We start from the raw sequence: 23,678 nt of genomic DNA, 5'->3' as shown, positions 1-23,678 counted from the left end.
GCTATGGGAGGAAATGAAAGCTTTATAAGGGGACCTAGTGGGGGGGGGGGCTTCTGACCCCCAGAAATATGCTATGAAGGGTACAAAAGAAACCCTTTCCTCTTCATCTCTTAAACACCCTAGCTATGACATAAACATCTGGGCTTCACATGTAACCCCTAGCCATGACCGGCTCCTGGCCACAGGCCAAAAACAAGGAGGTCCCATGATTATGGATTGGACCCTCTAAATCTGTGAATCAAAATAAACTGTTCTCCTTATAAAGCTGATCAGCCCAGGTATTTGTTAAGGTATTAGAAAGCTCACATAAAGAGAAAATATTCACAGGGTCTTTAAATTAATATTTTAAATCATGTGCCTGTGTATGGGTATGTAAATGGAGGGGTGTGAGGAGGTCATGGGTGTCAGATCTTCCTGAAGCTGGAGATATGGGCAATTTGTGAACTTCCTGACAGAGGTGTGGAAACTGAACTTGGAGTCTCTGCAAGAGCAATACACACTCAACTGCTGACTAATCTCTCTAGCCCCTGACACGAAACTCTGTGTTTCTGTCCACTCTAAATGCTACCAACATTAAGAAAATGCTTGACAAAGTTTTAGACATACAAAAATTTTTAACAGCATAAACGATGTTTCTAAATTGATATAACATGTACAAACACTAAATACACTGGAGACGGCATTAGGGAGGCGTGTACTCAACGAGAAATACTTTATTGCAACAGCATGCAGAATCTGAAATGCAGGCAGCACATACAGAAAATGACATTGTTTTACTCAGTGCTGAAACTATTTCACTGGATATTATGTCTGTCGATCCATAATGAGCAAGTCCTACGTGCTTCTGATAGATGCTCTTTGTCTGAATTTAAGCCTTTCCTTTTGTGTCTATGAGCCCCAAATCATAATTGGTTACAGTGAAGTGTTCTGTGATTTTATGTTTTGAAATATCAAAAATTTTGCACATTTATTTATCTAATGCCAAGAATTCCACAGAGCTATTTTTAAAGAATTTAAATTAATATGATTCAGTTTGCTGTATGAAAAATGTTGAGGTATTTACACTTTGATAACTGAAAAGGAAAATTAAATACTAAAAATAGAAGTCATACTTTGATATTCTGCTGTGAAATAATCTACGTGAAAAAAGAGGTTTCCCTCCCCATCCTTTCTGAAAGCCATAAATACTGAACTTCAATACAGACTATATCTGGATACAATTAGGAAGATGTCTGTATTTCAACAGAAAAGGGATAGTATTTCAAATAAAGAAATGTATATGTCTTTCTTACAAGCTAATTGAGGTACTAGGATATAGCTCATGGTAGAACACTTGCTAGCACACACAAGGTCCTGGGTTCCATTCATGGCATGGAGTGTGCATGTGAGTAAATCTAATATTCTTATACATGCAAATGAAGCACAAAATAAATTATGGCAACATAAGAATTACAAGCTGACAAGTCTTCACCATCAACCACTCCCATGTGCTCCTGGAGACACTACCCCAGACCCAGGACTTAAGCAGCTGCCTTTTTGATATACTAACCCAAAGCTGGTCATTATCAAAGGAGGCCTATCAGACACCTACCTCTGTCCTCTGTCCATGTCACCAGTACAGAGTCACTATGTGAAAACAGTAGGAAATGTTTTCTATTATAGTTTTGTTTTTCGTTGTATAATTTTTCAAAATGGGGGGCAGGGAGACAAAGAGAGAAGAGGGGATTGCTCTCCATGTCAAGCTCCCAGGTTTAAGAATAGGCGCACGCCTTTAATCCCAGCACTCAGGAGGCAGAGCCAGGCGGATCTCTGTGAGTTTGAGGCCAGCCTGGGCTACAGAGTGAGTTCCAGGAAAGGCACAAAGCTACATAGGGAAACCCTGTCTTGAAAAACAAACAAACAAACAAACAAACAAACAAACAAACAAACAAAAAGAATACTTTCATTGTAAGAGTTCTGTCTTAGTTTTCAGGAATGGTTTAGAGGCAAACACTGCTGTTTGAGAAGCCTGCTTTCTGGATAAATATTGAGATTTCTTGGTCCTTAAGGAGAGCTATGGATTCACCATCAAGGATGAATGCCACCCACACATACACTCAGAGTTTTGCACAAAAAAAACCCACTAGTTTCAAAGTCTGGAGCGCTCATTAGTGCCTCGTTGGTTTAATTTTCATTGGAGCTAAGAACAAGTACTCTAGCACAAAGACAAACACAAAGGTAACATGACTAGAATTTGTCTTCCTTTGTGTTCTATGTTGATATTCTAGAATTATCTTCTATGAACTCTTTTTTCCAGTTAGGAAATCAAATAAGGAGTAAAATTACACAGACACAAGCATTCACATCATGATAAGGGGTAATTGAGTCATTTAATGTGTTATCACATGGCGAAACTTAGTACTTCCAAGTCAGTGCATACTGTAATTCCCTGAGTCTGAAGTACACTTAAATTTTAGTTCAAAACATTTTAGAAACTGTGGATATAGCTCAGTCAGTAGAGTGTTCTATAATACGAAAAACACCCTGAGTTCCATCCCAGCACTTCATAAACTATTCGTGTGGTACTGCACACCTGTAATCCCAGCACTCAGGAAGTAGACACAGGAGGATCAGGAGTTCAAGGTTATTCTTGGGTGCACAGAGAGTTCAAAGCCAGTCTAAGCTATATAAAACCCTATCTCAAAAATTCTGTTTCATTATTGTATGTTTTTTCCATCAAATTACAAATCACTACTTCCAAGATTCTTTTCTTAAAAAAAAGATCTATTATTGTATGTGTGCATGTCTATGTACATGTATGTGGGTGTCTAAGGAGATCAGAAGAAGGTGTTGGATCCCCTGATGCTGGAGTAAGAGGCAGTTTGTGAACTACATGCTGAGGGTGCTCAGAACCAAATCTGCTCCTCTTCAAGAGCAGAGCATGCTCATAACCACTGCTCCATCTCTCCAGCCCCATCAATGACTTTCTTTCAAGCACTGAACATCATTTCTATCAACTTGCTATTTTTCTTCCTACAGCTGTCCTGTAATGCGGGGAAGGCTGTGACAATGGAGGTTTCTCATCCTAAAACTGGACTCAGCATTCAAGTCAGGCAGTCCTTACAAAATGCTACACAGACAAAAAAAAGAGTAATACATAGGTTGACGTGCTCTTAAATGTTACTGTATCATCCAGAGCTAGCACAACCGTTTCTGTAGACAATGGCCACAGGAATTTCAAACAGAGCTTCAATCTCTGAGAATAAAGGATACTGGCTTTCAAGTCGCACAGAAACCCACTCTGTCTGAGCAATGCTATTTTTAAATATATGCTGGTGGTTTATTTGGATAATCTTGGGCAGGTTTACTTGAACTATAAATAAGCAGGTAACCTCTCTTAGTGAATGAAAATCAAGGTATAAAAGGAGGAAAAGTTGAGGCACTGGGGAAGTGGAGACAGAAAGTCCATGAGGTTGACGCCGCACTGGGACCCACTTCGAGACCTTGTCTCAAAGATCCAAGAACTAAGAAGCCAAGAAGGAGTGGGGAGGAGAAGGAAGAGAGAAAGAGGAAGAGCAGGAGGGCCAGTCAGCTCACTTCCGCCTCTGCTCTTGTTCTGCAGTGCTGGGACAGGACGCCCAGACCGTGCTGGGGGAGCACTCTACCACAGTTATGCTCCCCGAGTATTTGAATGGAACTCAAGAGTTAAAACAAAATCAACCAACCAAACAAACAAACAAATCAAGATGATAATTTGGTAAAGATACCTCTTGGAATAAATACTTACCATATCTAAACAAATATTAACATAAAAATGAAACGATGCCAAACAATGGACAAAAGCCTCCATTACAATTCATGTTTACACCAACACTCTCCCTTCATACCCATACACGCTCAAATCCACACACATCTAGACCAAGTTGAGAGAGCAATTAAAAAGCTATCCCTTCTCGATAGTTCTTTAAAGAAATATACAGTGAGCTTATATAAGTGAAAATTCACAATTTCTTCAAATGATATGTCTCCAAGTTGTCTATAGTTCAAAGCAGAGTACATTTTCAAATTTGAGTGTAGTCTCATTTCCCTTGCTGTTTAGTGGCTTATTTCATCTAATAAGCACCAAATATATTCCGAGTGTGCAAACCCTCATCTAGTATCCAGGCTCAGTTCCTTGAAGCTGGATGAGCTAACAATGGAAAGTTACCACACTTAGAAACAATGCACCGTTAAGCCTTCGACCTTCTGACATTTCAGAACTCCACATGCAGTAGAAGAGGACCTTCCTCCCACCCAGGCTGAACACAGCAAAAGCAAGCAGGCTTTTGATTCAGTAGTGCATGCCCATACTGGCTTGCTGTGAGATTTACATTTAGCTGTAGCTTGGCTTTCTTACTACGTGATTACTGAGCTGTATGTGTCTGCAAACTAAAGGAAATAACAGGAGATGTGAAAAATGCAACAATACTAAAAACAGATGTTGGTATAAAGTTTCAGGGCCATTTATTTGTTCATTTCACCTTTTAACATGTAATCTCTATTTTTTTTAAAAAAAGGGGGAGAGTCCATTTTTGTTTTGTTTTTTTTTTCTCTTAAAATGCCCAGACACATGGAACATTTAGAGAGATGAAGTGTATAAGACGGAGACCTGAGAGGGTGAAAAACAGGAAATAAAGAAAGGGAGAAAGAAGGACAAACTAAAAAAAAAAGAAATGTCCCCAAGCCCTCTCTCTTTTTCAGGACTTATAATATGAAGTCCTTCTTCCTCTCATTTTCCTTCCTTTTGGTCTGGCAACTCTTTGCCATGAGGTAAAGTTCCCAGTTGTGATTTGTAGATAAGGAATTAAGAGGTATGACTGCTCTTAGGCACAAATGCTTTTGTGTCCAGGAAAACAATAGTTTTATTTTGTTTGTCCCCAATGTTTAATGAGAAATACTTACCCCAAACCTTCTGGTTTGGTGAAAAAACGAAGAAAGAAAGAAACTAAAGCCATAGTTGTACTGTAGGCTCTCTTTAGTCAGTCCCTAAGAGTCAGCATTACTGATGACTGTCTCCGACAGTGAGTCGCACATCACAATGGACAACCTACCATATTTTTTTCTTGCAAAGAGTCACATTACTATCCCTACTGTGAGTTACTTCTGTGTTGGGTTTCTGAGAAATGATGGCCCAAGAGCTACTTCAGGCTAATATGACCCCCTCCCTCCCAGAGCACCTCCCTGGAGCACCTCCCCGGAGCACCTCCCCGGAGCACCTCCCCAGAGCACCTCCCCGGAGCATCTCCCCGGAGCACCTCCCTGGAGCATCTCCCCGGAGCACCTCCCCGGAGCACCTCCCTGGAGCATCTCCCCAGAGCACCTCCCTGGAGCACCTCCCCGGAGCACCTCCCTGGAGCATCTCCCCGGAGCACCTCCCCGGAGCACCTCCCCGGAGCACCTCCCCGGAGCATCTCCCTGGAGCACCTCCCAGAGCATCTCCCCGGAGCACCTCCCAGAGCACCTCCCTGGAGCATCTCCCCGGAGCATCTCCCTGGAGCACCTCCCTGGAGCGCCTCCCTGGAGCACCTCCCCGGAGCATCTCCCCGGAACATCTCCCTGGAGCATCTCCCTGGAGCACCTCCCTGGAGCATCTCCCTGGAGCACCTCCCCGGAGCATCTCCCCGGAACATCTCCCTGGAGCATCTCCCTGGAGCACCTCCCTGGAGCATCTCCCTGGAGCACCTCCCTGGAGCATCTCCCTGGAGCACCTCCCTGGAGCATCTCCCTGGAGCACCTCCCTGGAGCATCTCCCCGGAGCGCCTCCCTGGAGCATCTCCCCGGAGTGCCTCCCTGGAGTGCCTCCCTGGAGCACCTGCTCTAACAGTCAAAAGCCAACAGCAGGATCAGGTTTCCGTGCATTCTTATGAACAAACTTACATGATTTCCTGTTGGAAAGTTTCAGAGGCTGGACAACTATTTCTGGTCGTCTCAGAGCCAGTCTCCTGGGGAAAGAAAAGGTCAATGTGCCTATCAACTTTCAGCACAGGTTCAAGGTTAACACAGCACCAAAATACAAAACCCACAAGGACACAAGATGATCTGTAAATGAACTAAATCTGATATTTTTCAAATTTTAAAGTTACCCTCTTTCCTAAAACGACCATATGCTTTCCCTGTAGCATACACTCAGATATTAATGCGCTAGTGTCTGCTTGTCTCACAACGATGACCCAAGAGGACCTGGCACTGTCATATTACTTTTGGTCATTTGTCATAGGGTTAGACAAAACAGATCTTCGAATCCAAACCCGAGGGATAATAGATTCACAGGCCGGGTCTGAAGCTCATTTTATCATAACAGTTCTAGGATGATGTTCCCCAGGGAACGGAAAGTCATCTGCAGAAAGGTCATTCTGCCGCGCCAGTGGCTCACCGTTCCTGGAAGGGCTTGGAGGGAATCAGGCCAGCTCTGGGGTTGGCGTCACCCTCGTGCTTTGCCTGCCACCATGTCACATCATCCTGGCTCATAATCTGAAGAATGTCTCCCTTCCGGAAAGACAGCCCTGCCTCCTTACACGGGATCGCCTTGTCCTCCTTTGGATTGTAGTCAAAAAGGGCTTTGATAAACACCTGGAAGGATACACAGGAGAGGAAAATGTGAAGCTGTTTGTATTCGTGCAACTTTTCAAAGCAGGTATGTATTAGTTAAAAGAAATAACATTAAGTCCCCCATGGCAAAGAGTATTTTAAAGACTTACCTTGCCTTCCTTGGAAGCCGTCTCCTCTTTGGCGCTGGGTATGATCTTAAATGTAATTGCTCCCTGGGACTGACTCTGGTATCAGGGATCAAAGAAAGGGTCATTAGAGAGTTGGAGGCAGGAGGAGAATGAAACAGACAGGGAGAAAGCTAAACACAGGAATGTACAGCATTCTACTCAGACGAAAGCAGACAAGTATGTTTGTAGAAATTCCAGAAACACGAGAAAGCTCTGAAGTATGTCCAGTCACTTAAAGACCAGTCTTACACTTTTACGTCCTGTGCACTTAAGTTATCAATACATCTACTGCCTTCCATGTTAAGTTACATCAAAACAGAAACATATGAACCAGGCTTGGAATGAGCACAAGGGTCAGTGTCTAGAGCAGATAACATAGATGAGATCCCGGCATTTAAGTGTTGGTATCCTTATTTGGTGAAGTAAAAAGCTGACACCAGATGCTGTCATTTCTGTGGTTATGAATATGGGAGTCATTTGGCTGCAATGCGCATCAGAAAAAGTAACTCAGCGCAGCCAGGTCAGTTTTATTCTAGTGGGATAAACATCACAAACAAGTCCACTGAAAGATTTAAAGACAGATGGAATTAGTCTACTCAAATTTAACTAAAACCATAATTCCATGACCCGCAGGTACTTGCTGATTATCTAAGACCACAACAGACCTTCTTGTTAATGGACATGTATGACAACATCTGTTTAGGGATACTCGGGGAACTTTCTAGTGCTGTAGGTTTGCATGTTCATATATAAAGGGGCAGTCTCCATTTTACCCCTACACCTGAACTTAAGACTTAACAATCCCCATGCCTAAGACAACTTCACTCAAGCTTTAGCTCTAATGATCAGGGACAGAGGCAAGAGCCTCACCAACAGCAGTGCAGAGGCCATCTGTCCACACTGACCTGAAACCCCGCATATATTACTATAACCTCACTTGACCCTCAAAATACATCAGCCGATCACTGCTTCTCCTTACATTCATGTAAATGAAAATCTTAAAGCTACATGGACAAAAGCGTTTCTAAGTATGTGCGCAGCACTCTGAATCTGGAGGGCTCACTCCAAATCGGACTGAGAAACCTGAAGCACAGTGATTTGGTTTTCACTGAAATTTACAATAACGTGACAGCTTACCAAGATCTGTATTATTTCCTCAGGCCTCTTGTCTTCCACTGGAATCCCATTCACTTCCCTCAGCTCGTCACCCACGTGAATAAGACCTACCAAACACAAAACCCAGTAAGTCAGCCATGTCACAAAACGACACTGTGATCTGTGACTGCTCCCAACAGTCAAGGGTCAGTCATTCTCAAATCAATGAAGTATCAGAAGAGAGACCTTCTTCCACAGCTCACACGCTCCAATTCTGCAGTTCTCTGACAGTGAGTATAGCAAATCAGATAAGAGTATCTTGGTCTCTATCTAGAAGTGCACATGATTGGTACCTTTGAAAATAATTCACTTTTATTATTTACTTATTATTTTTATTTGGTGTGAGTGTGTACACGCCATGTGTGTCATATGTGAAAGAATGTATAAAGGTCGGTGGTCAAATCTGGCATCATTCCTCAAGTGTGAACTTCCTTGTTGTTGAGAACGGGTCTCCTACTGGCTTGTAGTGCACCAATGTCTGATTACCCTGGTTGCCTGTGGACTCCACCTCCCCAGAACCGGATGATAAGCACATACTGCCATGTTTGGCTTTTAATGTGGATGCTGTGGGTTAAACTTGGTCCTCACACTTGGACAGCAAATACTTTTCCAACTGAGCTATTCCCCCAGCAGCTAAAATAATTTGTAAATTTATCTTTAAAATTGCATGCTCTCAGTAGCATGTATTTTCCACATCAGAAACAATAAAATGGGTCATAATACAACTTTGCAGGCTGGGCAATATCTCTGTGGTCTAACACTTGACTAGCACAGCCATGGCCATAGGTCTGACACTCGGTACTGTGGGGAGAAATCAGGTGCCTTCAGAAGCCTGTGTAAGCTGAGACCACAGAGGGAGATTCAGCTGTCATTTATTTGTATAGTGTCCACATTTCTACAAGGTGGAAGAAGGTCGTGTTCCTGGTTCTGCTGTATTGCATCAAACACCGTTAGCACTGAGTTACTCACTGGAACTGTCACTCACAGAACACAACACAGTTTGTCCTTATTCAGTGAATAAGGGGCTCTCACCACTTCTGTCTGCAGCCCCTCCCCGCATGATCCGGGCCACGAGGATTGCCCCCGTCTGCTCATCCTTCTTAATGGTAGCACCCTTTCAAGGCAAAAAAGGGGAGAGAGGAAAAAAAGCATTTGTGGGCAGATTTTCAAACTGTGCAGTAAGACAGAGATGTAAAATAACTTTTATCTGGAAAACACAGAAACTACTACAAAGAGAAAGGAACAAGGCAGGAGGAGGAAGAGACATGTTGACTGTCCTTCCAATGTTCCTTACAATGAACCAAACTCAGGCTACACGTCACCTGAGCGTTCCAGTGCAATTTAAAGACTGGTGAAATCTTCTGTCTTCCAATTCATGCAAAACAATTTTTTTTCTATAAACTACCTACCTTGTATTGCTTTATTTTGGAATACTTTCTCATTTCATTTTATCTGTATAATATCCCATGATGGGGGCTGGATAGATGGGTTAGGGGTCAAGAGCACGGGCTACCAGAGGACCCAGGCTCAAATCCCAGCACCCACATGGCAGTTCACAACCAGCAGTACCTCCAGTCCTAGGGGATCAGTGCACCAAGTGTAGATGTGGTGCACATACATATAGTTATACACACATACATACATATATACACACATAGATATATACACACATACACACATACATACATACATATATACACACATAAACACAGACAAAATGTCCCTTTGGGTAACCTAGGATGTTTTTCTACCTGAGATCATAGCAGAATCATGGCAAGTCAACCCAGGGTTCTAAGAATTAGGACCTGACTTCCTTGGTTGTAAATGGGGCAATATTCCCCCAGTCCCAGGTCCCTTGATGTGGTCCAACACCACAGAAATTCCAGTGCCAAAACAAACAGTTCTATTTATATTGTGAAATGTTAGGTTCCAGGTTAATTTCTCTTCATTATTTTAAAATAAATCAGCTTTCCGGAACAGCCTAAAGCACTATTTTTCAACTGCATCATTTAATTTCCAACCGGCCATACCTGGCTTCATGTTAAACTTTCACTTACAGATGTTAGTAGGCTGTACTTTCAAGGCTATTCCTATTAAAAAGCAATAGGATGCTGTTATTTTACTTGGAGTTTTGTTAGTTGTTCTAAGTCATAGTCTCTGGATGTAAATGTCCCATTTGTTTTAAGGTGTCAGGACCCAGAAGCAATGCATCTTAATGACAAGTGTGACTTCTGGAAGCCCCTCTCCATCAGCACCCCATGAGGCCTCCTTGAAGCTGAAGACGGATGTAGACCAGTCTCACCAGGGGCTCTCTGTTCTTGACCAGGCGTATTATTTTCACAGAGTCTTCCTCGTCATCGATATCTTCAGGCATAGGAGGCAACACAGGATCGTAACTCTTTTGAGCCACAGTATCATGTACCGACAGCAAAGCCTGTAAAACCAATGGTTCATGAAGAATTCATCAGACAGGAAACCCTAAATTCATCAATGTACAAATAAAGCCAAATGTTGTGGGATAAACTTTTTGTACACTGTGAAGGTGTGTCTTTGCCAAGGCACCTTCTGATTGGTTTAATAAAGAGCTGACTGGCCAATAGCAGGGGAGAAGAGGATAGGTGGGATTTCCAGAGAGAAAGAGGAACTCAGGGTTAGAATCTAGGCATGCAGGAGCAGGAGAAGCCAGTGATACAGTGAGTAAGTCAAATGTACAGAATGGAGGACAGGTGAAAAGCCACATAGCAGAAGGTAGATTAATAGAAACAGGCAGAATGTAGATTAATAGACAACCCCAAGTAATGACACAGAGACTTCTTTTATGAAAGCTTGTCCTTAGCTTACTTAGGCTTATTCCCAACTAGCTCCTATAACTTAAATTAACCTGTTTCTATTAATCTATGTTCTGCCATGTGACTTTTCACCTCTCCTCCATTCTGTATGTCTGACTTGCTCCTCGTCTTGCTGGCTTCTCCTATGTGCCTAGATTCTAACCCTGAGGCCCTCTCTCTCCCTAGAAATCCAATCTATCCTTTCCTGCCTTGCTATTGGCCATTCAGCTCTTTATTAAACCAATCAGAAGGCACCTTGGCAAAGACACATCTTCACAGTGTACAAAAAGATTATCCCACAACAGCCAAAATAGCATAACCCTGTCGGCACACTAATGGTAAGGAAGCCATTGAAGCAAGGCTTCTTCAGCTCAGGCAGTGGGGGAGGGACAAGTCCCATGGGATTACAGAAAGCAGACAAACTCAACTGCACCTCCACCTCCACGTCCAGTACCGCTGACAACAATCTGCATTAAATTTTTTCTAACCTCTATATTCTCTAGTAATCCCAAGATTGGTAGCCACTGGGGCAAAGGTCAGGAGTATTCTTTCTGGAGGAAAAAAAAATGAGGATTCTGACACACTGCCAATGAGCCAACAGAAGTTTGAGATACTCTACATTTTTCTTTAATTTTTAAAAACATATATGTATATACATGTATATAACTATGATATATATATATATGTGTGTGTGTGTGTGTGTGTGTGTGTGTTTGTGTATATGTGTGTGAGTACACATGGGCCATGAGTGAACTAGCATTTATGTGGAGGCCTAAGGTTAATATGAGGTGTCATCCTTCATCTTTCCACCATATGTGTGGAGGCAGAGCTTTTCACTGAACCCAGAGGTCAATGTTTTAGCTAGTCTGGCTAGCCAGCTTCCTGGGGATCTCTTCTCTACCTCCCTTGTATGGGATTATACATGACTGCCACACCTTTTACAACACTTTTGATCCAAATCCTGTTCCTCACATGCAATAAGTGATTTACCCACTGAACCATATGTTTTTAAAATATTTTTTTCTGTGCTGGGGATGTGACTCAGGGCTTGCTTAGATGAAGTCCTGGGGTGACTCCCAAACATTGTATAAACCAGATGTGGTGGCACATGTCTATAATCCCAGTACCTAGGAGGTGGGGGCAGGAAAATCAGACATTCAAGGTCATCTTTCCATACACAATGAGTTTATACATAATATCCTCTCTCTCCCTCATATGCATATACATATATATGAGTATATTTTCTCATATATACAATTATTCCATTATTCATATATATATCAGAAATACGTTTTTTCTCATATATATAAATCTTCCTATCAGCAGAGAATTGGTCAATTCTATTATTCATTGGTTTCTGACAATTTTTAGTGTAACAGGTATATATAAAAGAATAAAAATATTTTATAATGTTTTCTCATACAAATCAAAGAGGAGAGAAAATGCTGGAACTCTGCATTTCCTATTTCAGATTACACATTTGACATGTCTCACTCACTTAAGCACTACCTGTTCCTGACTCTAGCTGGAGGCCTAGAGATCATGCTCTCTTCTCCCTCCAGTCCCAACATCCAACACGTAGCTTACCACATACACTTCCCAAATATATTGAAAACATCCATCCATCTTTCTAATCCAACTCAAAGATCATCAAAGTACTCCACCTGCTTCTGTGAGCTTTGATGGGAACTGTCATACTAGTGAGTTCCTGTATTGTCTATGGCTTCTGTCATGCTACAACACCAAGGTGGATAGCTGGGACAGACACCTCCAGATTGTGATTGCCGTGCCTACAAGACACTGCCATAGCTTCTGTGTGGTCCAGCTGCACTCACTGTCCCCCTACTTTCAAATTTACAGTTCACGGTATAGCCAGAGGCACTGCTGACTGATTAGAACTCGTCTATCGCTGCTGCTTTACACTCCAAGATGAATCCATTCTAGCATCTTCTCAAAGTCTTTCCAACATCTATCACATCCTTCTTTGTGCATCGTAAATAATTCCTTTACAAAGAGGCCTGGCCAAAACATTCATTACAGAAGGATGCTCCTTCATTTATTTGTAAAACATTGTGTTTATTTTTATCATTTTCTTTTTATCTTCGTGTTTGTATATGTCTGATGAGTGTCTGTGCAGACATCTGCACCCCAGCACATGTGTGGACTGGAGGCAGTCATTGCCTCCCACCTTGCTTGAGACAGCAATCTCCCTGGCCCTCCAGCCTCTGGAGATGCTCCTGTCCACACCTCCCGCCTCCACTGGGGAGCAGCACTGAGATTGCAACACACTACCAGGCCTGCTTTCCCTGAGTTCTAGAGGAAACAAGCATCTTACCCATTGGGCCACATCCCCGCCACATTCCTTGACTTCTCAGCATTGCATTTGCATTCACACATGTTTGGAATAGATAACGGCACATGTATTATACCTAATATTTTATATCATTCCATTGTTTATGTCAGCTATGAAGGAATCAGAAGCTCTAGGATGGCAAAATGGTGTCAATTTTTAAATTAAACAACTTTAATAGCTAACATATGCAAACAAGTGTCCCTCTGCATCTCAGAGGATTGGTTCCAAGAGCCACACTGACGTCCAACTCCTCAGGTGCTCACTTCCTACCTACAATGGTATGAGATGCACATATAGATTATGTGTATCTCCTCACATACTTAAACCACTTATAGATTATTTTCACTTGATGCTATAAAAATGGCTGCTGTACTTGGTAAACAGTGACAAGAAACGAATTTCTATACATGTACAATACACATTCAACATTGTTCAGATATATTCAACCAGCGTTTGGTTGAATGTGCCTCTAAGACCCTGACCTAAATAACTTCTTTTTTAAAAAATAAATACCCAGCTTCAAATACTCCACATAGCAACAGGAAACAGACAAACACATCCTGTATAGCCTGTAACAAACTCTAAAGTTTGCAGAGGGTGAGGACAGCTCCTGTTTTTTACTGTAGGGGAAATCCTCATGACTGGGGAGGGCTGCCTGGCAGATATTACCTCAGTATTGTAAAGATAAAACCAAGATTGAAAGTTGTGACATGCTAACTGAACAAAACGTAAAAGTAAACCTCTGAGAGCCAAAACTCTTCCAAGTAACTTAATTGTATGACAGAAAAATGATCATAGATATAGCCTATGAGCAAGGGGCATCAAGATCATGATGGGGAAACCTACAGGGACAACCAAACCAAACTAGTGGGAACTCATGAAAATTAGACCAACACCTATAGAGCCTCCAGGGGACTGGACTAGGCCCTCTGCATAAGCGAGACAATTGTGTAGCTTGATCTGCTTAAGGGGCCCCCTGGCAGTAGGGTCAGGATCCATCCCTGGTGCATGAGCTGGGTTTTTGGAGCCCACTAACCTATGGTGGGACACCTTAATGCGGGGGGGGGGGGGGGGGGGCACAGACCTGCTTCTACTGAATGTATCAGGCTCTGCTGACTCCCCATGGGAGGCCTTACCTTCTTGTAGGAGGGAATGGGTGGGGGGAAGGCTGGAAGGATGGGAGGAGGGAAGAGGGGGACCTGTAATTGGTATGTAAAATGAATTAAAAAAAATCTTAAAAAAATAAAAAAAGAACACTATCATACTCAATATCAAACTCACATGACTAGACATCAAAACTTACCAGGCAAGCCAAAGGTTAAAAACATTACTCATATGGATGAAAAACTTAAGCAATAGAAAAAAAAAAAAAACTCTGAAATTACTCGGAGATAGAACTAGATAAAAACAAACAGTAGTCCAGGATATTAAAACCTACTGTGGGAGTGGGAGTTGGGAAGATGGCTCAGTGGGTAAGTTCAGGATCCTCAGAACCCACATGAAAAGCCAGATGTGGTAGTGAGTATCTGTAATGCCTGCACTCCTCTGGCTAAATGCGAGATGTAGACAGGAGAATCACCTGGAAGTTTGCAGGTGTACTAGCCTGGTGCATGCTGTGAATCATCAGAGACCACAGAGACCCTACCTCAAAACAAGGTGAAAACCAACTGCTAAAAGTTGTCCTTTAACCTCCATATGCAGGCAATGGAATTTGTACACTTACACACACACACACACACACACACACACACACACAATGACACTATACCATATTCACATAAACAGAAAGTAATTCTGCAGAAGACAAAGTAATACAAACTATCCAAAATAAAGCAAGAACAAAAATAGATTAAGAAAGGGCTAGAGAGATGGTTCAGCAGTTAAGAGCATGGGTTGCTCTCCCAGAAGACCTAGGTATAACTCCAGCACCCACATGATAACTCACAACTGTCTGTAACTCCAGTCCCAAGCATTTGACCTTCAAGGCCACCATATGTATATGTGCATGATGCACATATACACAGACAAAACACCCATACACATGATGGAATAATGGGAAACTGTGGGATTTTAAATTCAGACTCTCTGAAGAAGTATGACAATTTTTTTTTTCAGGAAATACCTGAGCACATGGAAAAAAACACTAAATAATCAAAACTGCTCAAAACATGTTGAGAAAATTCTAAAATCATGCACCAGGAAAAAAATAGCACATTACCTCTAAAAGAGTGAAGATGAAATGACTTCCGTATTAATATAGGATATATACATCAGATATAAAGCAGCTCACAAAACAACAGAGCAACGTCTTTAAATCTGAAAAGAATACTATCCTGCTAGCATTCTATACCCAGCAAAGGTATCTTTTAGCAGAGAAGACTTTTCAATGAGATGCAGTGTTTTTAACGTATCACCAGCAGACCTGCCTTGGAAAAAATGTTATAGGGAGTCTTTTAGAAGGGAGGAAGATGATGGTCCACCTAGAGCAGTGAAGGACACCAGCAATGAAATGACTACTATCTCAATATCTTTGTCTGTCAACCACATTCCACATGGTGAGAACAACAGACAGTTAATTAGAACGTTTTAAAATAATATAGTTACAACATTACAGACAATATTAAAAACAGCAGCTATTTATCTTCTCGGCTTTGGACTCATTTCAGTGTCTAAATTTCAAGAGAATTTTGTAGATTCCAAGTTCATCATGTTTAACAGCTTTGCTTTAGGAATATTGTTGCTTGGCAGCATTTTGTAGTGTGGACAATGAGAAGTCATTTGGCATTCCATTTTCCTATTTTCACTGAGGTGATTTCATTCTTCAACATACAGATTTTCCTCTCAAAGGGCAGAACTTAAATAAAAACTGTGTTTCCATGTGCCATAGCCACCAATCACAGCTGATGGTTTTACCTGTTGCTCAGAAGCAACAGCAGGAAATTGAACACCAGGCCTGTAACTCGCCACCACTGTGGACCCCTGGAGTCAATGCTATGCGGAGCGTCTGACAGGTGCACAGAATTAAGTGCCTGCTCATCAGGATGAGGGACACTGATTTATCTCTCCAGAAGGGAGCTCAACTTTTCCTCCAGCTTCCTCTAATGAAGCCTCATCCATCCTTCAGGCTCATGCCATGAATAATTTCTGGTAAGTAAATGTTCTGGAAATCTGAAACAAAGCTTTATTTTTTACTCTAGCATGCTTTTTTAACCTGCCAAATTTTCCCTAACACCCTCAATTATAATACTTTGTTCCGGAGAGGGTATCCCATTACTGTTTTGTCAAAATGAGCACCAGGATGATGCAGGTTAATTTGCCTTTACTAGAGCAGTGTGTGTGTAGGAGTTTGTGTTCACTAACGAGCACCTTTGCTTGCTGAAAGCATTCATCCATCAGTGCTCATGAGCAAGGCAACACTACTGTTCCTGTCCACACATCATGGCAGCACACACCTGGATACTCATGACGTTCACCTTTTTCACCCTTCCCATGTCTCTTTCATATATTTTATTGGTCTTCCTAGACTGTCAGTTCCTAAAAGTGGTTTTGGCTGATAAAAAGAATTTATTTTTAGATGGTAATAGTACAGATAACATTGGGCATGATCTTTAATTTTTTTTGATAGTCCTCAAGTAAATGTGATGCTGTAGAATAACAAATCATCCCCTAAATATTAAAGGGTCACAGCTGTGGGTCATAGGAAAAAGAGTGACTACTCTTCAGAAGCAACAGGTTACAATATTGGATTATCAATAATAATATGAATAAAAACTTTTAACTACATGGCAGATAAAAAGAGTGTAATGGAACTGGGAAGAAGTTTCAATATACCAAAATCCATGCCAAAGCAAACTGTCTGAGATTAATAGCTTTTTATCCTATATTCCTATATTCCCCTAAATTATAACAAACATCCATGACCCACAAAGTAGCTAAAAACCGCCCACACTCCCTAACTCTTGGGAATGTTGACGTAGTTTTCTCTAGACTACTTCCTGCTATCTGTGGTTGAAGGCATCTTTTTTAGCGGTCCCTGAGAAAATTTGAGATAATGGTCAAATCCTGGGAAGACCAGCTATAACTTTTGTTGATAGATGTCACCTGTTAAGAATCAGGTGCTCTTCTCCAATCAAACCTGATCCATATTATTCCTGAAGGAATCTATAGCCTCTCATCTCCTGTGGGAACAAAACTCCCAAGCATTTTTGATTTTCATTGACAAATATATCTTTTTATTTTTTTTTAAAGTTAAAGCATTCCTAAAGTATCTAGATTGGCTCAGCCCTGCAGTCCTGCTCACAATCCCATGTCTCTTATCATCTACTGTTTGCTTGTCAGCATGCAAAAAAATTTAAAATCAACACAATAACATACAGGATCCATACTCCCTGTGCATTTCCCATCTTATGTGTTTTTTTTTCTTTTTTTATTGCTCTCTTTAAAGATTTTATTATTTTTAAACTATTTCTTTCTACACTCTCCATACTTCTTTTCTTTTCTTACGCCTGTGCACATTGTTAAATACACTGTAACCTGTTTAGAGTTTTTTTTCCATCTGGACCTCTTTTACTGCATATCTTTTAGCCTTTTTTTTTTTGTCTGCACAAGCAAAAAAAATTGCTAAGCAGAGCGGCATTGGTGTATATTGATACAAATTTAAAGTTATTTTTGTTACATTGCATATATGTTTACACTCTTGTTTAAAGGATTTATATATATATTGATAAAAATTTAAGGTTATTTTTGTTACAACATATTATATGTATGCTTCTATTTTTGTTTGAGTTATTGTTCCTTTGCAGTTCATTTGGAAATGTAAGGTGAAGTTCTAGTTTTTGAAAGCTAGTATTATAAACTATATAGAACAATCTGGAACATAGGTTAATGATTAGTTATTTATAACAATCAAAATTGTAGATATATTAGGTATGCTTTCCAGGTCATATAGATATATTTTAGATACATAGATGGTCTTCAAACCTTTCAAAGACCTACAGAATATAGCATTTAAAATGTTTTGTTAACTTAGGACTTTTCATGACAATGAGACACATCTGTTCCTGGCAGCACCAATTTACTTCAGAGATGATGAGCACTGAAGAAACTTCTTATGGAGTTTGCTTTCAATGTGGCAAGGCTAGTCATTTGTGCAAGAAGCTACATTGGACTGACTGACAGCATGTTGTATAAACTGGACATGCAGGACCCGCAGAAAGTGATGACTGAACTTTCCCAAAACAAGGCAGGATGGTCCTTCAGGGTTCCTGCTTCCCAGAATAAACAGCCAGACATTCTGCAGGACACAGAGGAAAGTGACTGGCAAACTTTGTCAATATAGGTGGGACAGTCTTTCAAATTTCCTGCTTCATTAAAAATTAGCCAGATACTATGGGCCTATAGGCTGAAGATGGATGCTCCAATGTTGCAGAGAAACTTTGGGTGACTGTCCAGGCAGTCAGATGTCTCTATCATTGCTAGAGTTTTTGGAAGTTGTTTGCAATACATTTTGTTTACTTAAATAATATTATATCCTTCCAGGGCCTTTGATGGAATTGAAGACTAGATAGTTATAGTTGCAGTTTTCCTTAGGAATGATAGAAAGTAAATTAGATATGAAATTTTGGATTCACTAAGATAGGATAGATTATGGAATATTTTCTTTAAATTTACCACACATAAATGAACTGGAATTCATTACATTGTGAATGTAATCTTTACTTGATAATTGTTCTTATTGTATACAGTCTTATTTTGTTGAAGTTGAAACCTTTCATTTTTTGTTTAGACAAAAAGGGAGATGTGGTAGAATATTATTTTAAGGTGTGTTACTTTTGTTTATGTTGCATTTCTTTAACTCTGTGTAGCTGTGCTCCTGTGTCTGTCTAAAACACTTGATGGTCTAATAAAGAACTGAATGGCCAATGGTGAGATAGGAGAAAGGATAGGCAGGGCTGGTAGGCAGAAAGAATTAATAGAAGGAGAAATCTGGAAGGAGAGAAGAAAGAAGTAGACAGAGAATGAGGAGGACATCAAGTGCCAGCCACCCACCAGCACAGCAAGCCACAGAGTAAGAAAGAAAGGTATACAGGTATACAGATGCAAAAGACAGACAGGTTAAGTTAAAAGAAGTGGGCAAAAAATAAGCCAAGCTAAGGCCAGGCATTTATAAGTAAGAATAAGCCTCTGTGTATGATTTATTTGGGAGTTGGGTGACAGCCCCCCCCCCAAAAAAAGAGAAAAACCAACCAACCAACAATAGTGTTGAATTTTGTCAAAGGCTTTTTTAGTAGTTAGTGAGATGATCATGTGGTCTTTTTCTCTTCCAATATGTTTATATGGTGGATTATACTGATACATTTTTTTGTATGTTGAACCATCCTTGTATCTCTGGGATGAGTCTACTTGATCATGTTGGATGAATCTTTTTGATGTATTCTTGGATTCAGTTTGCCAATATTTTATTGAGTATCTTTGCATCAATGTTCACGATAAAAATTGGTTTGTAATTCTTTTTCTTTGTTGAGTTTCTGTGTGGTTTTGGTAACTATGACCTTATAAAAAGAATTTGGCAATGTTCCTTCTGTTTCTATTGTATGTAATAATTTGAGAATATTGGTATTAGTTCTCTTTGAAAGTATGGTAGAATTCTGCACCGAAACCCTCTGGCCCTGGGCTTTTTTTGGTTGGTAGACTTTAATGACTGCTTAATTCCTTGGGGGTTGTAGGTCTATTTAAATTGGATATCTGGTCTTGATTTAATTTTGGTATGTGGTACCTACCAAGAAATTTGTCCATTTCTTCTAGATTTTCCAATTTAGTGAGGTACAGGTTTTTGAAGTATGAGACATAATGAGTCTCTGGATTTCCTCAGTGTTTGTTATGTCCCCCTTTTTGTTTCTGTTTTTGTTAATTTGGATATTCTCTCTCTATCTTTTAGTTAGTCTGGATAAGGGTTTGTCTATATTTTGTTGATTTTCTCAAAAAAAATCAACTCTTTGTTTCATTGATTCTTTGTATTATTCTTTGTTACTACTTTATTGAATTCAGACCTCAATTTGATCATTTCCTGTCATCTACTCCTCCTAGATGAGTTTGCTTCTTTTTCTTCTAGAGCTTTCAAGTGCATTGTTAAATCACTAGTGTGAGATTTCTCCAAATTCTTTATGAAGGCACTTAGTACTATGAACATTCCTCTTAGCACTGCTTTCGTTGTGTCCCATAAATTTGTGTATGTTGTGCATTCATTTTCATTGAATTTTAGTAAGTCTTTAAATTTTTTCTTTATTTCTTCCTTGACCTAGTAGTAATCAGTTGAGAGTTGTTCAGTTTCCATGAGTTTGTAGGCTTTCTGTAGTTTATGTTATTGTTGAACTCCAACTTTAACCCATGGTGATCCTATAAGATACAGAGGGGGTATTCCAATCTTTTTGAGATTCACTTTGTGACCAAGCATGTGGTCAGTTTTAGAGAAGGTTCCATTAGGTGCTGAGAAGGTGTTTGCGTAAATTGTTCTGTAGATGTTAAATACATTTGAATCTTAACATCTGTTAGATCCCTTATTTCTCTGTTTAGTTTCTGCCTAGAAGAATTGTCCAGTGGTGAGAGTGGGTGTTGAAGTCTCCCACTATTAATGTGTGGGGTTTAATGTGTGGTTTAAGTCTTAGTAATGCTTCTTTTAAAAATGTGAGTGCCCTTGTATTTGGGACATAGATGTTCAGAATTGAGACTTCATCTTCATGAGTTTTTCCTTTGATAAATATGAAATATCCTTCTACATCTCTTTTGATTAATTTTAGTTTGAAGTCTATTTTGTTAGATATTAGAGTAACTACACCAGCTTGCTTATGTCCATTTGATTGGAAAATCTTTTCCCAACTCCTTCCGCTGAGGTAATGTCTGACTTTGAAGTTGAGGTATGCAGTAGAAGAATGGATCCTGTTTTCGTATCCATTGTTAGCCTGTGTCTTTTTATTGGTGAATTGAGTCCACTGATATTAAGAGATATTACTGACCAGAGATTGTTAATTCCTGTTATTTTTTGTTTTGGGTTATTTTTGTTGGTAATAGTAGTGTGTGTGTGTGTGTGTGTGTTGTTTCCCTTCTTTGGGTTTTGCTAGTGTGAGATTATCTATTGCCTGTGTTTTTGTGGATGCAGTTAACTTTCTTGGGTTGGAGTTTTTCTTCTAATATCTTCTGTAGGGCTGGGGGTTTTTTGTTGTAAAATATCTTGTTTTTTCTGTGTATGGAGATTAAAAGTTTTGCTGGGCATAGTAGTCTGGGATGGCATCCATGGTCTCTTAGTGTCTGCAAGATGTCTGTCCAGACCCTTCTGTATTTTAGAGTCTCAACTGAGAAGTCAGATGTAATTCTGATAGGTCTGTATTTACTTGGCCTTTTTCCGTTGCAGCTTTTAATATTCTTTATTCTGTGTTTAGTGTTTTGATTATTATGTGGCAATGGAACTTTTTTAAGAGTCCAGTCTATTTGGTGCTCTGTGAGCTTCTTATATCATTATAGGGATGTCCTTTAGGTTGGAAAAGTTTTCTTCTATGATTTTGCTGAATATATTTTCTGTGCCTTTGAAGCTGGGACTTTCCTTCTTGTATTTCTACTGTTCTTAGGTTTGGTCTTTTCATGGTGTCCCCGATTTCTTGGATTTTTGTGTGTGTATGTGTATTAGGAATCTTTTAGATTTAACATTTTCTTTGACTGATGAATCTATTTCCTCTATTGTATCTTCAATGCCTGAGATTCTCTCTTCCATCCCTTATATTCTGTTGGTGATGCTTGCATCTGTAGTTCCTGTTCACTTAATCAGATTTTCCATTTCCAGAATTCCCTTGGTTTGTGTTTCTTTATTGCTTCTATTTCCGTTTTCCGGTCTTGAACTGTTTCCTTCACTCTTTGATTGTTTTTTCTTGGCTTTCTTGGCTTTAAGAGGTTTGTTGATTTCTTCCTTTTTTTTTTTTTTTTTTTTTTTTGTTTGTTTGTTTGTCTTTTCTTCAATTTCTTTAAGGGAATTTTTCATTTCCTCTTTAAGAGCCTCTTTCATCTTCATAAAGTTATTTTTAAGGTTGTTTTCTTGTGTTTCAGCTTCATTGAAATGTCCAGGTCTTGCTGTTGTAGGATCATCAGGCTCTGGTGGTGACATCATTTTTTCTGTTATTGACTGTGTTCTTACACTGGCATTTAGGCATCTGGATTTGGGATGATTATAGGTCTATTTGTTGATTCTTGCATTTGTCTTTGTTGGAAGTGTGTATTGTTCCTTTGTTTTCTGTTTCCTCTCTTGTCTTCTAGCCTAGGTGGCCAAGGGTTCTGGTGACTAGCATGTCTTCAGGTCCAGTATCTGTATTGAGGTTTGTAGAGCCTTGGGCTATGGGACCCAGTGGAGGAGTGGTGTCCTTCTGACTGGTGTGGCTGTACCTGGGCCTATGAAGTCTGCTGGAGTTGCAGGGAAGGGCTGACCATGGGGATGATGATGAGGTGGGGGGGGTCGGACAGTGGAGTGGGTCTTGGGGGTAACAGGATCCAGTGAGTGGTGACAGTCCAGCTTCCACTAGGCAAATATGCTTCCACTGAAACACACACACACACACACACACACACACACACACACACACACTTAAACCTTGAATCTATTTGGAATTCATTGCAATATGGATTTCTCTTATTTTTGCCTCTGATTATCTATTTATCCCAACATTATGTGTAGAATTGTGCCTCAAAAATGGACCATGCCCTGTCTCCACAGGGCCACAAGCACATTGCACTTGAGTCCTTTCAACAGACTCCCAGCTGGCTCTCCTCTTCAGCAGGGCTTCTACTTCCTCACTGCACTCTACACAGGGAGGGATCCTGCCACCTTGCTACTTAAATCCTTTGGATGGCTTTCCCCTGCACTCAGAATGAAATCCAAATTTCTTCAAATGCTTACAACTAGGGTGGTCATATCATTTCTCTCCCTAGTAGAGTGGCCTTTGAAGGCAAAAGAAAGCCTATTAAAAACAGCAGTGCACTCGCAGACCACACTAGGCAACTCAGCTCCGAGCTCTTGCCTATCCTCTAGCACATAGTGCCGTCTGGCCAACGAAGCTCATTTCGTAGCTTCAGCCTTTACAACCTCTTCTTTTTATTAAGACTTCATATACTATTCAACTTTACCTAAGGCATTTCCTCTTCACCTCTCACACCCAACCCACTATGGACATCTCTGGCCTCTTCTGTCTACCTCACGCTCACCCACAAGTCAATTCTTCAACCCAAATATGCATTTCTGTCATTCCACAGTATCTGCTGTGTTTCTTCGCTCAATGGGCACCTCTCCTACCACCTCCATTATTCAAACAGATCACCCACAAGTTCTACTGAGGGAGTCAGGCACTAAGTAGACATCTAAGAAACAATGGTTGGAGGTATATCTCATTTCATTTGCAAATTACCAAAGATACGCTATGAAACTTACCCAAGAAAAATGTGGCAAGCCTGTGAGGTCTATATGTTTCTATTCTATAGTGACCATGTATTTGACTGAACATATCTTGGTACGTTTGAGGGGGGAAAGTCTTACTATTCTGGGGGTACATCTCAGGTCTCTCCTCAGTACTG

General features: G+C 40.5%; 1 protein-coding gene across 1 annotated transcript in view; it reads right to left on the bottom strand.

Annotated features, from left to right (window-relative positions):
* The window catches only part of Mpp7 (MAGUK p55 scaffold protein 7), a 212,670-nt gene that overhangs the window by 46,830 nt on the left and 142,162 nt on the right, over positions 1–23,678 (bottom strand). The window contains exons 6-11 of the mRNA XM_006973903.4: positions 10,192–10,323; positions 8,922–9,003; positions 7,872–7,957; positions 6,717–6,791; positions 6,392–6,588; positions 5,896–5,960 (exon numbers count right to left, since the gene is read on the bottom strand). Of these exons, the coding sequence (XP_006973965.1) occupies positions 5,896–5,960; positions 6,392–6,588; positions 6,717–6,791; positions 7,872–7,957; positions 8,922–9,003; positions 10,192–10,323 (637 nt within the window). The remainder of the gene's footprint in view (positions 1–5,895; positions 5,961–6,391; positions 6,589–6,716; positions 6,792–7,871; positions 7,958–8,921; positions 9,004–10,191; positions 10,324–23,678) is intronic.

The sequence above is a fragment of the Peromyscus maniculatus genome, chromosome 5 (assembly GCF_049852395.1).
Source record: "Peromyscus maniculatus bairdii isolate BWxNUB_F1_BW_parent chromosome 5, HU_Pman_BW_mat_3.1, whole genome shotgun sequence".
Classification (NCBI taxonomy): Eukaryota; Metazoa; Chordata; class Mammalia; order Rodentia; family Cricetidae; genus Peromyscus; species Peromyscus maniculatus.
This window is presented reverse-complemented; position numbering and strand designations above follow the sequence as displayed.